The sequence below is a fragment of the Cheilinus undulatus genome, linkage group 8 (assembly GCF_018320785.1).
Source record: "Cheilinus undulatus linkage group 8, ASM1832078v1, whole genome shotgun sequence".
In the NCBI taxonomy this organism is placed as follows: domain Eukaryota; kingdom Metazoa; phylum Chordata; class Actinopteri; order Labriformes; family Labridae; genus Cheilinus; species Cheilinus undulatus.
The window spans coordinates 31905427-31921513 of record NC_054872.1 but is presented as its reverse complement, the minus strand read 5'-3'; the positions used below and the strand labels follow the sequence as shown (position 1 = coordinate 31921513).

General features: G+C 36.8%; 2 protein-coding genes across 2 annotated transcripts; one reads left to right on the top strand and one right to left on the bottom strand.

The window, feature by feature from the left end:
* Window positions 1–124: 124 nt before the first annotated feature.
* Window positions 125–4931, bottom strand: isoc2 (isochorismatase domain containing 2). Its single transcript, XM_041792492.1, has 7 exons — window positions 4790–4931; window positions 4522–4632; window positions 4101–4225; window positions 3762–3974; window positions 3294–3364; window positions 3067–3184; window positions 125–283 (listed from the first exon to the last, which is right to left on the bottom strand). Coding segments are annotated over exons 2-7 (594 nt in total). The 5' UTR covers window positions 4523–4632; window positions 4790–4931; the 3' UTR covers window positions 125–217.
* atg12 (ATG12 autophagy related 12 homolog (S. cerevisiae)) lies at window positions 4918–11156 on the top strand. The gene is made up of 4 exons (XM_041792493.1): window positions 4918–5073; window positions 7188–7324; window positions 7434–7496; window positions 10943–11156. Exons 1-4 carry the CDS (start codon window positions 4929–4931, stop codon window positions 11000–11002), a joined length of 405 nt encoding a protein of 134 aa, XP_041648427.1. The 5' UTR covers window positions 4918–4928; the 3' UTR covers window positions 11003–11156.
* The last annotated feature ends 4931 nt before the right edge of the window (window positions 11157–16087 follow it).

The window sequence follows — 16087 nt, the reverse complement described above, 5'->3', positions numbered from 1 at the left end:
CCGCCTCTGTGAACTGATCCCACCTCTTCTGCCTGTCACATCTGGTAGTAGGAGTTTCTGCAGCTGGGGAAGCGGTCAGTTTCCTCTTTCAGAGACATGAACACAAAAGAACAGCGATACACACTTAAACTAGCAGCAGCACTTTATTAAAGCACTTCCTTTGCATGGAAATATTCTGTACAGTATCTTCGACACAGAATGACTGGTGTGGATCTGCCTACATGGCGCTGAAGAAGGCGAGGAGACCAGTGTCAGGAGATGGGTGGAGCATGAGCTTCTGGATCTGTCAATAAAATACCAATAGTCTGTTAGAAAATAATAAATATACAGTATGCTTTATGATAGTGCATAACATGCAGATACTAAAAATCAACACTGGAGAGTTTGGAATTCTTAAAATACAACTATTTTATAGATTTGTGGAGACATCCTGTGGGTTGTTATCTGATATGATGGAGCACATGGTGGATTAAAGGAAGAGAATCAAGAACAGAGTAGTTAAGAGGCAGACTATCTATAAGGGGGGATGAAGGGTAGAGCTTTTTGGGGCTCAGACAAATGGGGGGCCCATGGAGGTCAGGAAAATCCCTGTCCATTGTAATCTGTGACATCGATACTTTATATTTAACCTGAATAATTGCCAGCATTATCAAAGAAACAAAAAAATAGGAATTTTATTTTTTTATTTGATATTTTATTTGAATGATATAGGCCTTTTTTAAAGATGAAAACCCCACTCCATAAGACAACTTAACTTTTGTGGGGTAATGTTAACAATATGGATGGGCACACCGAACTAAACCATTAGGTAGGTCATGTCAGACTTCAGCTAAGCCATGATGTGCACCAATGTCAGGATGCCAGAGGATAAAGTAGAAGTAACTGAAAAAACTTTAAGGGGAAATTAATTTATTAACTGCAAAAAGAGGCAAATGTAGCTGAAAATGGGCAAAAAGGGTTAAAAGTGGCAAAAAAAGGATAACAGCAGCAAAAAATTGGCTAAGATAAGCAAAAAGAGGTGGAGAAATGGTGAAAAGGAGTTAAATAGTGGCAAAAATTAGGGGCGCAGGTTGCCTTGTGGTTTAGGTGCGCCCTATGTATGCAGACGGCCCCGGTTTGAATCCAGCCTGAGGCCCTTTACCACGTGTCTCTTCCCTGCTGTTGTCCTTGTTTCTGACTCTATCCACGGTCCTCCTCTATCAAATAAAGGCACAAAAATTCCCAAAATAAATCTAAAAAACAGCTCCAAAATGAAGAAAACTGTTAGCCAGCAGCCAATTCTGCTGATCCAAAAATCATGCACTGAAATTATCAATAAATCAAAACTGGGGAGGGCCCATTCTCTGGGTTTTTCAGTCAATTCTGTGGGCAGGCCAGTTGAGAACTAATAAAAGTAATAAGTGGATTAGAAATGTTCATGGGGAGTAGTCAATGAAGTGCCTCGTGTCAGACTAATAGGATATGCTGAACTATACAGAAGCACAACTGAGGTGTTTAACCGGGACTAATGACATCATCCTCTAATCATCATGGAAGCTGCAATTTTGGACCACACCGACAGCAAACAGCTAGAGCAACTCTGTGTATAAGGAATGTCAACAGTTTTGTTTTGATAGAATTAAAGTGTAAATTAACAGTGTAAGATCAATATCTCCCTTTCATCTCATTCTATAATTTCACTTTACTTTGGTTGTTTTTATTTCTCCTTCTTGTCCATATTACTTATTATATCCCTCTGCAAAGCTCCTACCCACTCCTTGCCATTTTATCTCTCCTTATTGTTTAAATTTGTAATTGTTTTTAGCTTTTTACATCTCTTAATTCTCCTGGTCTCTTACTGGATTCTATGTTGCCTGGGTTCCCATGATGTTTCTTGAGTTCTGAAAGTGTTTCAGTCATTTATGTTGGTTCTGCATGTTTGTATGGTTCTGTTGCTTAAAAGAGTTTTGTGGTTGTTTGGGTTATTTTATATATTGGGTTGTTAATGCTTTGCTCTGATGTATGTTCTACATGTATGTCAAAGTACTTTGTAAACCCCTGTTTTAAATGTGCTCTACAAAGAAATTTATTATTATTATCATATTAATATTTTATTACTTATATAGAAAAAGCTACTCCTTAATGGGAAAGCATGGTGGCGTTATGGCCTTAAGTCATATCAGAGATCATAGTTAATGATAATATGATGATTTTTAGCTGACATTAGAGGCTACCTAACCAATAAAGAACAACACCCAAGGTCAAATTATAAGGTTATTTGTCACCTCCTTGGTCTGTCAGAACTCTCAGAGTAAAATGCCTTTGCACGTTTGCACAGGCAAGACTGAACCTTTTCATTTGGGCCAAAATTTGAGTTGTACAGTTGTGTGAGATCAGCCTCTTATCTAATAGAAGGGTACCAGTCACTGTTCACCGTGACACTGATATGTGTATTATTGGTAGGCTTGAAAAATTAAATAACCTATCTGGTCATTAGATATACTTTTTCTGGACAAAGTGCAAGGATACACTACATTTGTCTTCTCTCTGTAGTAAACTATCTTCCTCATATTTATGATTCATTTTTAACAACAAAAAAGAAAAACAGCAGTGTTTTAGAGCAGTGGTTGTCATCTGATGAGTTAGGACCCAAAAAAGGGTTGAAAAATTGTTTTCATTAGGTCATGAATAAATAACACTATGATGTATGCAAGCCCCAAGCTGACAAACAATAGTTTTTTTTCTCTTTTGCCATCAAAACAGGTCAATTTTGGTTGTTTTCTCAAGATCTGAACTTATCTATTTATTAACTTGGTTTTCCCATGATAATATTTTGATTTCTTTGCATTTTAGAAAACAACTAAAAATGTTTTATGTCATGATGAAAAACAGAGTACTATAAAATGTAGGGCTTCTTTAATGCCACACTCTTTAAACATGTTTGTTATGCCCTCTCCTCTTTTAACCACTTTTTGTTCCATCTAAAGTCCAAACTGAAAATAAATTTCAGTGGTAGGAATTTTGGTTGTGGTCTTGAGACAAGACCAGCTGAGAACTACTGCTTTGGAGAATATCTGTTGTAAGCACCTCCTTGAAGTTTGGGTGTTTAGCGTCTTGAACCAGTTGCAGCAGGACGGCCTCTGTGGTGGTGAGGAAAGCTCCGCTCTGCTTTAGTCTGGACAAAGCAAACAGACGGTCTGTCTGACTGTGGAGAGAGACACAGAAGTTTAAACACAAATTTTAACAGTTTTCAGATAAACAGAAAAAAATATAAACACCCAAAAAAGATTTTAACTGCTTTATAGCAGGGATACCTTCTGGCTGAGACGGCATCAGCTACAATGTGAACCTCCATTCCTCTTTCCAGCAGGTCAAATGCTGTGCACTGTGAAAAAAAAAACAGAATCAGAGGTTTCTGGCAGACAAAATAAAAATGTTGACCAACCTTGAAAAGCATAGCAGCATAATTTTCATTTGTCATAAAGCTCACCCTTATTTTTTTAGGTTATATGTAATCTCAATAGCAGTTACATGTAGCATTCAAATAATAAAAACCCACCCATTCAGTTGACCTATAATAATACACACTGTACATGTAAGAATACCAGACAGGAAAGCCAACAGGTGGATGAAAGCTTGCAAATGATTTTAATTCCTCAAACCTTTCAGATATAAGATAAACATTAGATTAGAATATTGCCTTTATCATTCTTCCTTGGAGTTGAGAGGGCTCCTCTACATTTTTACGCCTAACTGTAGAAACAATAATCTTGTAATCTTACAGCAATGCAGGCGTGTGCTTCTATTCCACACAGTATGGCCTGTTTGGGGTTCCCAAGGGCCTCCAACTCCTTCTTGACATCATCAATCATCATGGTAAAAGAAGTTTTAGCATGAGCTTTCAGGTCACCTGCTCCTAACTCAGGTACTGTGGGACCCAACCCTTTAGGGTACTGCTCTGTAACAATAGGAGGGATGCCAAGGACTCGGCTGGCCTGTGAGGAGGAACACAGCAAGCAGATTTGATTTGGTTAATAGATGAATAGTAGTATTACTAGCATCAATTAATGTGACAGATGTGTCATAATCATGTGTTAGGGTTTTTTTTTTTTTTTTTTTACCTGAAGCAATCTGGCCGCATTGCTGACGATATTGGTAAACTGGAAGATGTTAGGTCTGAACTTTTCTTGCATGTCACACAGTAAGAGGACTGCATCTTTAGCAGAAAGCCTTCCAAGGTTTGCCACTGCAAGAGCAAGGTCAAAGCAAAAAAAGTGAAGACCTGTCAGTTACATTCATTATGCAGACAGTACAGTATAGAGGGCGAGCAAACCTGAAGAATAGCGTTGCACACAAACTCTTAAAATAGTCTTTGTTGGACTGAAACCGTGACTTTAACTCCTTGGGATGATTTGTGTTTATACAACAACTAGTTCCTTCATGCTGTTGCAATGTTTTGATAACGATGTGACATTATAGGAGCCGTCGTGGCTTCAAATAAATGAAATTAAGCAAACATAGTTATGAAAAAAATGAACTTACTGTCTGTGCCTGAATGGTCCGGTTGAGGGAGTGAACACGAGGTGACAGGTTCAACGGGACTGTGGAAAGTTCAGCTGTCCGGTTAAATAATTACTCTCTATGTGCCGCCTCCTGTGTGATTGTAAACCGACAGAAATGTCACCTTTTACCCATTTTATAAATAATAATGCGTTCGTTATGGAAACAAACTGACCAACATATATCTGCATGCATAATGAAATCGATACTTTATCCACAAACATACTATAAAGTAAAAATAATGACAAACCTAGCATGTAGCCAAGAAGACACAAGTTCAGCAGCCTTTCCTTACTTCACCCCAGAAGAGCATCCACCAATAGAATTGCGTGATTTGGAGATTGACGTTTATCTGAACCAATAGAAGCGCGCACTCTTGCCAAATCACTATGCTTGGTTTGGTAGGTGGGACCAAAATAGCTCAAAGTGGTCACCTGAAGATGTCTGACAATGCAGAGTCTCCGACAGAAACACAAAAAGAGGAGTCACAGCCAACTTCAGACGACTCGTCGACTAACGATGAAAAGAAAAAAAGTAAGACGGTGAAACATATAGAACAACGTACTCAAACAGGCAATATTTTTAAGATGTTTAGGAGGAATGTTGCTCGTCTAGTGAAGAAGCATTTCCGGGTGTTTGCACTGCTAGGAAACGGATAGATATTTTGGCCAATAGGAATCCAGGTGTTCTTTGTTTAGCCAATCAGCAGTGGACTTTAAAAGAAGGCAGTGCTTGATTGAAGAGTGGCTAAGGCTAATACGCGTATTTAGTAAAGCAACATATTAATGGCATTTAACCCTATGCTTTTACCGTATTTAATGCAGTGTGCTAAATTGGAACTGGATCATTTTTTAAAGGCCAGTGCTTGTATCAGCTACACACTGTACGGACATTATTGGTTCATTAAGCGTAAGCTAACAAGCTGTGGTTAGCTCAACCTGCCATCTCTTGTAGTTTTCAATAAGAGTTTTCTACTGAGCTTATCACACTATTAGAATCACAATATTATACAAAATGAATATCAGTGAATAAATGACGCCATTAAGTCAAAAACTCTGTAATCTCAGTCGTTGTAAATGTGTGGGTACTATGTTTGTAAAGTGTTTAAAAGCTCAGCTAAAGCTTGATCATGCCATTTTTAGGACTTAAAGATGTTCCAGACTGATGTACGTTTATTCCTAGTTGTATAAATAATCAGACACATACATAGGTAATATCAGAATTTTGAGTAAACTTGTCCAGGTATTATAAAGAACTTTTCATTCCCTGAGTGCTACTGGTGTTCTGGTCTATAGATCTACTCAAGGATAAGTAAAAAGTAATTAATTCAATGTTTCATCAAAGATCTGAGTGCTGAGTACTTTTGGTTCCCAAGAGGGTTGAACAGTAAATTTTGACTTTCCTTCATGTGGAATAACCAGAGATTATAAGTCCCAAATGATAACTTTTTCTTAAAGACACATTTTTTTTAATGAGCTGCAGTGCTGCAGTAAAGTTTGTAGTGGTTCAGTCTCATTTTTTTACCCCTAACCTTTAATTTTGTGCATGGATGTCATTAGGCCTTTGTTAATACAAAAAAGTATTAAAAAGTCTTAAATGTAAGACTGAGGTCTTACATTTTATAGCTTTAATAAGTTCTTATATTCACTGAAAAAGGTTGTAATTCGTTTTTCTGCTTTTGATTTATAATCAGCTTTAATCACATGATGTTCTTTTGAAACTCTGTCAGATTGTTGAAATTAAAATAACTCTACTGTAAGTAGCTATATTTTATCAGCTGCAACAATAAGGGGGTCATTGACCCATCGCTGCATCAAAATGCAAATTGAAGAATGTTTTAAGTATCCTGAATGGGGAATATAATAGTGTTTATTTTTTTCTCAAAAGGTAGATCTAGGCCGTTCTATTTTATGGTTTCAACTGAAGTGCAAAACTTGTAAAAAGGTAGCTAGTTTGAGACTGTGGTAGAGCTACTCTAGGTCAACAAACTAAATAACACATTTTATCCAATAATCAACACAAAACAGGTATGAAACCATGTCGCTAATGCGACAGGTTAGAAATTGTAGTTTCAGTAAAGTCTTAAAACGTATGAAGAGGGTCTTGAAAAAGGGTTTTAAATGTATTAGATTTAATGACAGTCTTGTGTCCTCCACATTTGGAACAAATGATCTAGTCAAGGTATTGTATTGCCAGCCTAAGGAATTTTCCACAACAGTGAACCTGAAAACTTCATTCAGTAGACGGAATTTATTAACGTCTAATTACAAACTGGCATATAACGCAAGGAAGCATTACACAAAGAGAACTGCAAGCTATAATGACATGTTCAAAGCTTTAATAGTTGCTTTCTGCTCTGTAACGGCACATTTTAGAGGCACATAATCCTTCAGAGCTCATTCCAATTCTGCAGCTGAAGTACGTCATTGTATTTTGTGTTTTTCCACTGTAGAATAGCTGTTCTGGTATCACATCACACAAGGACCCCCTTGAAAATGAGATGATGCATCTCAAGGGGCTATCCTTGAAATAAATAAACAAATAAACAAATAAACATCTCTCCAGAAATGTATCTGACCAATTCATGTTTAAACTTGTCTGCATGGCATCAGCAACCAATTTCTCCTTCTGTGTTTTCTGATTTACAGTTGATGTGTTACTGAAAGCAGTGGGAGACACTCCTATAATGAAAACAAAGAAGTGGGCTGTGGACAGAGGAAGAACGGTCCAGTCCCTGGCTCAGTTTATCTCTCGCTTTCTCAAACTTGATGCAAGTGAACAACTGGTAAGAGAGTTTGAGGCTTTTTGTTTCTTGTAAAAAGTCTCATAAAACATGTTTAAAATATATTCCATACATATAAATTTTTTCACCTTTGTTTTGTTTTATTTTTCAGTTTATATATGTAAACCAATCTTTTGCCCCATCACCAGACCAAGATGTTGGAGTCCTCTTTGATGTGAGTAGACATTTTAATGTCCAGTGTGATTATATAGTGATGTGTACTGAGAGCTCGATTCATCATTTGTGATTTCTAACAGAGATAAAGAGCACATTAATAGTAAACATGTTTGTTGTCTTTGTTTTATAGCCCTCCAAAAATATAAAAATTAACATATGCTGACAATATTTTGGGGGTACCTGTTAAATATTAAATTCTCTCACTACACAAAGTGCATTAAAACATTAGTAAGTAGACCTTACATACAAACTTTTACTAATAAAACAAGTTTCTTCTTATCCTTAACAGTCACCTACAAAATAATTTAAGTAGGTTTTGTTTGTAGTGAGTGAGGCAAATGTGTGAGGCTTATTTGTGAACAAAAATGAGACTTTAAAAGAACTTTTAAATTTTGCTTTCCAGTCATAAACTGGTATGTTCTTTTCTTAGTCTTTGTAACAAAAATATAAAACTCCCATGAAGGACAGAGACCTGCTTGAATAAAAATGTTTGCCAGCTCAGGTTCAAGCTTAGGTGAAAGTCTTTATAGTTACCAGTGGGTTTCTGTGTTTAGATGGTTCATTAGAAAAGACACCGCTAAAAAATATACCTCTTTTATTTACCGCATTGTATTAAAGGTGAGGAAAAAAATTACGTTAATTCTGTTCCCCACAAATTATAGCTAAGATACAAGCTGGAGATAGGTTAGTTTGCAGCAACTTAAAGGGGACATATTGTGCAAAAATCACTTTTTCAGGCTTTTCTAACAAAAATATGTGCCCCTGGCCTGTCCACAATCTCCTCAAGTACCAGAAAATTCCACCCCCTTCCCCTCTTTTACCACCTGTCAGAAAATGTGTGCTGAAACAAGCCATTCTCAGAATTTCCCCTCATGATGTCATGTGGGGAATAAGCATCGCCCCCAGGTTCAGTTGGCCCTTCCTACTTGGAAGAAAGTTCCTCCCTCCTCTCCTGATCATCCTTTCAGCTGGCAGCTGAGAGGAAGACCAGGAGAGCCACATGCATTGAGCCACACCCATTTCCTGAGAGGGGCGGAGTCAGACAGCTCGGTAACATTCAAAGCCACAGACACAGAAACAGCTCGTTCTGAGCAGGGCTGAAACAGAAGTTTTTTAGACATGCAAAAATCCTATACTGGAGTGTTAATTCAGCAACAAACTTCACAGACATGTTCTGGGGACCTTTAAGTACCAATGTAAACTTTTCTTTAAAGGGTAAAATATGTCCTCTTTAAAGCCAACAACATTTATTTTTAAACAACTACTTTTAAGTGGTACATTGGTATCAAAGCAAAATGTTGATATTACACCTATTTCCCTCACAAAATGGGCTGGGGGAGGGGTAAGCACAGAAGAACTAAAGGTGGAGGGGCTTTGAACTTGAACACATAAAGATAGTTGAACTTGAGGTCCTCAAAGTCAAATATTAACTGTAAGTGGATAACAGCCTAGCAGCACTAATGTCCTCTCACATGGATGTTGTGGATGTGTCGTGAGCCTTTAACCTCCTGAGACCTGAGTTTTTGCTTAGAATGCATTTTTAGTTTCTCCCAACTATTTGGCATCAGTAGGACCTATTAAGTTTAAAACCTCAGCTTTTTCTTTAAACAGGAATTAACTTATACCAAAAAATATGTCTGCAAATCTCCTGAAAGTCCTGTTCCTGCAAAAAATACAGCACTAGATAGGTTTTAGAGCAGATGCTCTGGCAGTGTGTTGGTCAGTTGTTGGGGGTCTTTGTCAGTTTGAAATGGTCTCAGTCACTGACAGATCTGGTGGGGTCACTGTTCTTATTTTGATGATTGTCCTCTAGAAAAAAAATTCCACAAAAAGTTCTGCATTTTTTCCTTTCCACACAAATTCCCTTAAATTTCAAAGACATAACCTAAAAATTCTATGAAAATCTGTAAAATGTGTTTTTTTTTTTCAAAGTATCACAGAAAAGGTACCACCAATTTTTTTTCAAATGTTCCCCAAATGTTCAGTAAGACTTTATCATAAAGCCTAAACATTGCAACAAAATTTTCCCCCAAAAATACAAGTAAATACTTACAACCTAAATTTACATGGCAATGACAGAAAATTCCCCTAAATATCCAACCAATTTCCCTGAAATTTCCATGATTTTTTTTATATTTCAGAGGACACTCCCATTCAAAAAAAATGTCAATTGAATTCCCCAAAATTACAAATACATTTCATAAATCTCTGTGAAATTGACAAAATATTGACAAATTCCAAACAAATTTCTCAAATTCCTTAAAAAAATCTAATTAAATTTATCCCATAAGTTTGAGTAAATATCTCAAAAATATATAAACCTTTCCCCCAAATTTCCCTGAAAATACTTAAAAATTTCTGAGCAAATCCCCCAAAATATCCAAAGAAATTCCCTAAAACATCCATGAAAATTCCTCAAAATCTCATTGCAAATTCTCCCCATATTTCAAGCAAATTTACTTAAACTTCAATTGACATTTCAGATAATTATTTAAAAAAAACCTATCAGCAGAAATGATTACTATAATGTAGGAAAGCCAAAATTTAATGTTCTCAGTGTCCATGCAGGGTCTTAGGATGTTTATGGAATATTCAATTTTCTATATCAAGTATGAAATACTGGTGGGGCGACAGGAGTTTGAGGGTTTTTGGAAACCTGTAATGATGTAAGGACAAGGGGGGGAAGTGAAGCAACAATTAAGTAAAGTTATAACATTGTGAGGCAATAGCATTTTAGTATATATCTTTATAGATATGTATAAGCACTCTATATTGAAATGTATTTGTTCTGGGGAGCAGGTGGCCTAGTGGTTTAAGGCGCTCCCCATGTACACGGGTGGCCCAGGTTTGAATCTGGCCTGAGGCCCTTTACCCCATGTCTCTCCCCCACTCTTGACCTTGTTTCCGACTCTATCCACTGTCCTCCTCTATCTAATAAAGGCACAAAAAATGCCCAGAAATAAATCTTAAAAAAAAAAATCAACCTTTCAGTTTGAAAATGATGCATACAATTGATTGTAAAGACAGAATAACAAAAGAGATGACAAAAACATAACTCGACTGCTTCTGTTGATTGTTTTGAGACAGAAATTACAAAAGGCTGTCTACAAAAAAGTGAATAAAATATAAAAAGTAAATTTGATATAAAATAAATAATTAAAATTATTGATTGAAGACAAATACTGGGAATGATTTTGTATGTTTAACTTGATAATAGCTATCATAATTTACAGGGAATAAATGCATCATGTAGAGCTTTGACCACCAGAGGGTGCAATAAGAGGGAAACTACATGCTACACTTGCCAAAGTCTTTGGCCACTGATTTAAGTCTTCATCAGTAACAACAAATACCTCAAAGTCCAGAAGTCTCACTTTACTTCTCTCACTGTTCTTTATTGAATTACTTTACCTTTAATCTCCTCTCTCTCTGCTTCTCTTTCAGTGTTTTGGCAGTGATGGCAAACTTGTTCTACATTACTGTAAATCACAGGCCTGGGGTTGAACTGTTTTCTTCTTCTGTTTCATCTCCATCTACATTTAAGGCCGCCCCATCTGTCTTAAGAATATTCTCCAATAATACACATGATGTTTTTTTTTTCTTTTTTTTTTTTTCTTTTTTAATGTATATACATAGTGTAAATAAATTATTGTGACAATGCAAAGGTCTTCACACTGTCTTTCTAGGTGTCACATTTGGCACCCAAATATAAACAATTAACTTAGTGGGCACAGGATTTGGCTTTACACAGCATGGGTGCAAAGCAAATTCCTTGGAAAAAGAGGAGGAGGAGTGGGGTTTTAATATGGTTTACATTTACCCTGCCTTATAGGCGTAATAGTTTAATTACTAAGAAGTGAAATTAGTGAGGGGAAGAGCAAAGGGTGATGGTAAAGTGGGGGTTTAATTTTGGGGGGGTTAAAAAGGAACCACCTCTAAGAAGACAGACACAGGACAAGAGGAGGCAGTGCAGGAACAGATGGACTTAGAGGGGATTACACGATTCAGGATGGGTTTGTGACATAAATTCCCAAGAAAGACAGAAAACAGAGTAGAGAGTGGTGAGGAGACAGACACCCAGCCGCTCCGCCGGTCGAGTATTTCTATCAAACTGGCTGAGGGGATAAATGAGGGTGCACGGCTGTGGAGGTGAGGGTCACTGACGCTTATCCCGGAGGAGGAGGTGTACCACTGACGGATAGAGAGGGGAGAGATGAAGAGGGGAGTGACACAGAGAATCAAGATGGAGCAACTAAAATCAAGTTCTTAAGGAGCTTTTTGATTAAGGGCTCTTGATGAAGGCAGAGATAACAGAGGATTGACGGTTTAGAGGAGCGCAGGAGGAGAAAAGTGTTGTTCTGCTGCCGGAGTTACCTCTTATTTGACCTGGGGACTTTGACCTGAAAGAACTGGAGCAGGTAAGTGCTACCGACAATTTAAAAATAACTAAAGCTAAAGTCTTATGTCATTAAACAGCAATTCTTACCCAATGGATTCATTGTTTTACTTAGATTTTACAGGATAATAGCAGCTGCCTCTTCCGGATTTTTTAGTGTGAGCCCTTATTTGTATTTTATGTTAGTAAATTCAGTACTTTAGGGATTTTAAAAGATATTCAAATATAATGTATGAAGCTTTTACCTTCAACTAACTTTAAATAGACACAGCTTTGAAATGAACGAATATTAGCAAGTTCTTATTTTCAAAAAATTGTACAAAAATCAAAAACAGTTTTCAAATGGTTTTGCAAATTCCTGCAAGTTAAATGAGGCATGTTGAGTTGTGATAGGCTTTTAATTTTCAAAACAGTTAAATATGCTAATGCATGTCTTAAAAAAATAATCTTGACCTTATGATCCAAACATTTCAGATTTATTGGGGCAGGTCATCCTTACACTAGATCTATGCATTAGTCTGTATTAATGTGTTTATGCTGTAGGCTTTTGAAGATAATCAGTGACTCTTTTTGGTTTGTTCAGTGTGTTATAAGTGACAGATACTCTTTAGTAAAAAGTAAATGTTTGCCATTTGGATTTTTGAAAATAATTTGATATGAACTGTGCAATTTATCCATCTACATATACAGAGGGATGACTGGTTAAGCAGACAGTTGGTCTCTCTCTAGTGGAAGGTTGTTGGTTTGATCCTCAGCTTTTGTTGTCACGTTGATTTGTCCTAGGTAAAACACCTAGCCTCTCTGCTGCATTAGGAGTGTGTGAATTTGTATTGATGCATAGGAATGGTATTAGTTAATACCAAGGCTGTCAAAGCATTTATTTTTTTTGTTCATGATTAATCTCAGTATTATTAGAGTTAATCATGGATTCCTTATTTTGGTTGCAGTTTGAAATTCCACTGTTTTGCTTTTAAAACGGTTTTGTTTCATTTTGGATTACTGTGTGGTTTTAAATGAGGTTTAACTGACCTCCTGTTTGGAGACAGACCTGCTTTATTTTGAAAGACATCACAAAGTTAAGATGACTTTTGACTTGTCAGCTGAGTAGGGCTGGGCCATTAATCGAAAATTGGATTAAACTGCAATATGATCCGCTGCAATTTACAAATTGCAGAAGGTACAATATTTCTTTAACCTGAAATGTGTGTCAAAATACTCGACTTTATTTGTATAGCACTTTTCATTTGTAGAGCATGCAGACCTAAGCACTTCACAAGAAACAGACACATAATAATTCTGAGACACGGATAAAATCATAGAAGATTAAAACCAGGACTAAGTAATAAAAGTAATTCACTAAATAAAATGAAATAAAAGTAATTACAGTAGGTAAAATGTGAAAAAAGTACAACAAATCAAAAAGTTTAAGAAGGATTAGAATAAAAAATATTCAGAGATTTGAATGAAAATCTAAGAAAGTTAAATCATACCTAATGTAAAAACAAACAAAGGTTTTAAAATTGTTGCAGACTAAAGGCCAAATTAAAGAGATGCTTTTAGTTTTCCTTTAAAAACACACAGAGAGCCTGCTATGATAATGACCAGAAGCTGAGAATTCCAACTTTTTGGAGCATAAAAACGGAAAGCTCTCTCCCTGTGCTTGAGTGAGTGACATGAGGATCGTTTAATACGAGCTGAAAAACTTTTTTTTACAGCAAGGATGTTATGCATCATGCAAATAACTTGTCATTCTTTGAAGAATAATTTAAAAAAAAAAGTTTTTCTTATTTTTGTATGTCTTACTTACTCAGAATGAGAGTTACATTAACCCCTTAATGCCTGTTGTCACATATTTGATACATACTTTTATGATACCTCTATATAATCAATATGCTCAATAAAATACTAAAAAGAATTCTGAATAAAATCTGATAAATGATGAAAATGCCCTCAAGTGGATTATCAGTTACCAACACCTAATGAATGAAATGAGATACTAAAAATATATTTGTTAAATTTTATGGAAATTTGGATTTTTTAAAATTTCAGTAAAAATTAATGAACATTTCAGTTCCAAAAAATGAGAATTTTCTGGCTATTATTTGTGTTTTCAGGCATTAAGGGGTTAAAATGAACACTCCTTTGAACACAACAGTTCATAGAAAGTTTACAATATGAGTCAAAAATATCAAAATGCGATTTTTTTTCAAGATCATTCAGCCCTCGTTTAAACTATCTGATACTGTGTTGGTTGGTTTGTTGAAAAATACATTAGATGAAGAACAGAAAAGATAACTGCATATTAAAATTGCAATGTTGGGAACAAAATACTCTTCATTATATTATTTTCCTAAATCATTCAGCCTTACTACTGAGCTGTAAATTAAATGAGACATCAAGGAGCAGTGGTAGACTTGATTTACATCACTATGACTGCAGGGAAATGCTTAGTGGCTGAACCAAAGTGTGCTTAGAGGGAATATAAAGCATGTGAATGAAAAAAAAACAATGCACTAATCATGGACCTTAATCAGGTTTGGATTAATGCTGACAGCCCTAGTTTATACTGATGGCTACTCTACATAGAAGCCTTCACCATCAGTGAGTAAATTTGGAGACATGCAGTGTAAAAAGCACTCTGAGTAGTCAAACAACTAGAAAGATGCTATACAAGCTAAAGTCCCATTTGAGTTCATGGGGTTGAAGTCTGGAGCCAATCCCAGTGGTCACTGAGGGAGAGGACACTGGATTGGTTGCCAGTCAATCACAGGGCTGACATAAAGAGACAAACAACCAGGCACACTTGCAATAACACATACAGACAATAAAGTCTCTTTGGTCTGAATACCTGGGAAGAGCCTACATATACACGGAAAAACATGTAAAGGCCACACAGAAAGGCCCTCCCCCAACCAGGATTTAAACCAGGAACCCTCTGGCTATGATGCAACAGCACTCATCACTGCAGCACCTAGCAGCAACCCCACCCCCACCCATTCATTCCAAAGTTGTTTCCTACTGTGTTAGAAAACCATCAAGGATTTTTCTTATGCAGATAGGGGACTGTGATAGTTTTACTTGGTTTAACTAAAGCTCTTTTGTATCTTGGGTGCTATGGAGTGACACCTGTGAAAGAGGGAAAGGAAGGCAGACAGCAGAGACGTTCAGAATACACTCCTCAATAAAACACACCTAACACTAACAGATCAAAGCAGATTATCAAGGATTATGTGCAAAAGAATTCATTTGTGGTCTGTGGTTATGCCTGTGATTTCATCATAGAAATAATCTCTTGTTTTTGCTCCCCTCTCCATCTTGTCTCCTGCAGAGGGTCCAGTGGTGGAGCTCATGATGCGTGGGAGGGTCAGGCCTGAGTGTGTTAATCAGGAAGTTGGGAGTTATTAGCCTAGCTCACAGAATAGCATGCATTTCTTGTTTTGCCATAACACCCCTTTGTAACACAGCTGGTGGATTATGTAACCTCAGGCAGTTTTAAAACCCTTATGGACATCTTAAACATTCATTAAAGTTAGACATCGCCTTATGGACACTCTGGGTTTAGCTTTTTTGCTTCCTATTCAGTGGTTTACTTTCACTTTCTCTTCAGGTAATAAATTACGCTTAAGAATGTCCTCTATTACCACCTTAGATGTAGGACCTGTACAGATACTCCCTTTTAAATAACTTCATGCACTCACTGCTTTAGCTTCTTTAAAAAGTGCAGAGAAGAGGGCCTGTAGATGATGTTTGGTTACAAAATTCAGGAAATTATGCTGGAGCTGACTGGCCAGCACACTGTGTTCTCCTTGGATCCCCCTGCTTTCTCCCAGAGTAAACCATAGTCCTCTTAAAGCTCCTCTTTATGTTCACTTTTTTGGTTCCATCTGTCCTTTCTTTCCCACGTGTATAAACTTTAGAGCATCTTATCCCTCTCCCTCCTCCCTTCTATCACTCTCTTTATCTCTGTTTCAATCAGGCTGCATTATAGTATTGCTTCATCAGCTGTGTTTAGTCATCCTCATCCCACACTGTTACATCACATTTATCTTTGTTTTCTATTTAAACCTGGCAGCTCATCACCCCTTAAAACCTCCCCAAAGCATCTGTTCTGCCCTCCCGACTCCATCTGTGACCACTCTCATACACTCTGTCCTGTTCGTCCTGTTCCCACACGTTGTTTGCCCCCCTCTCTT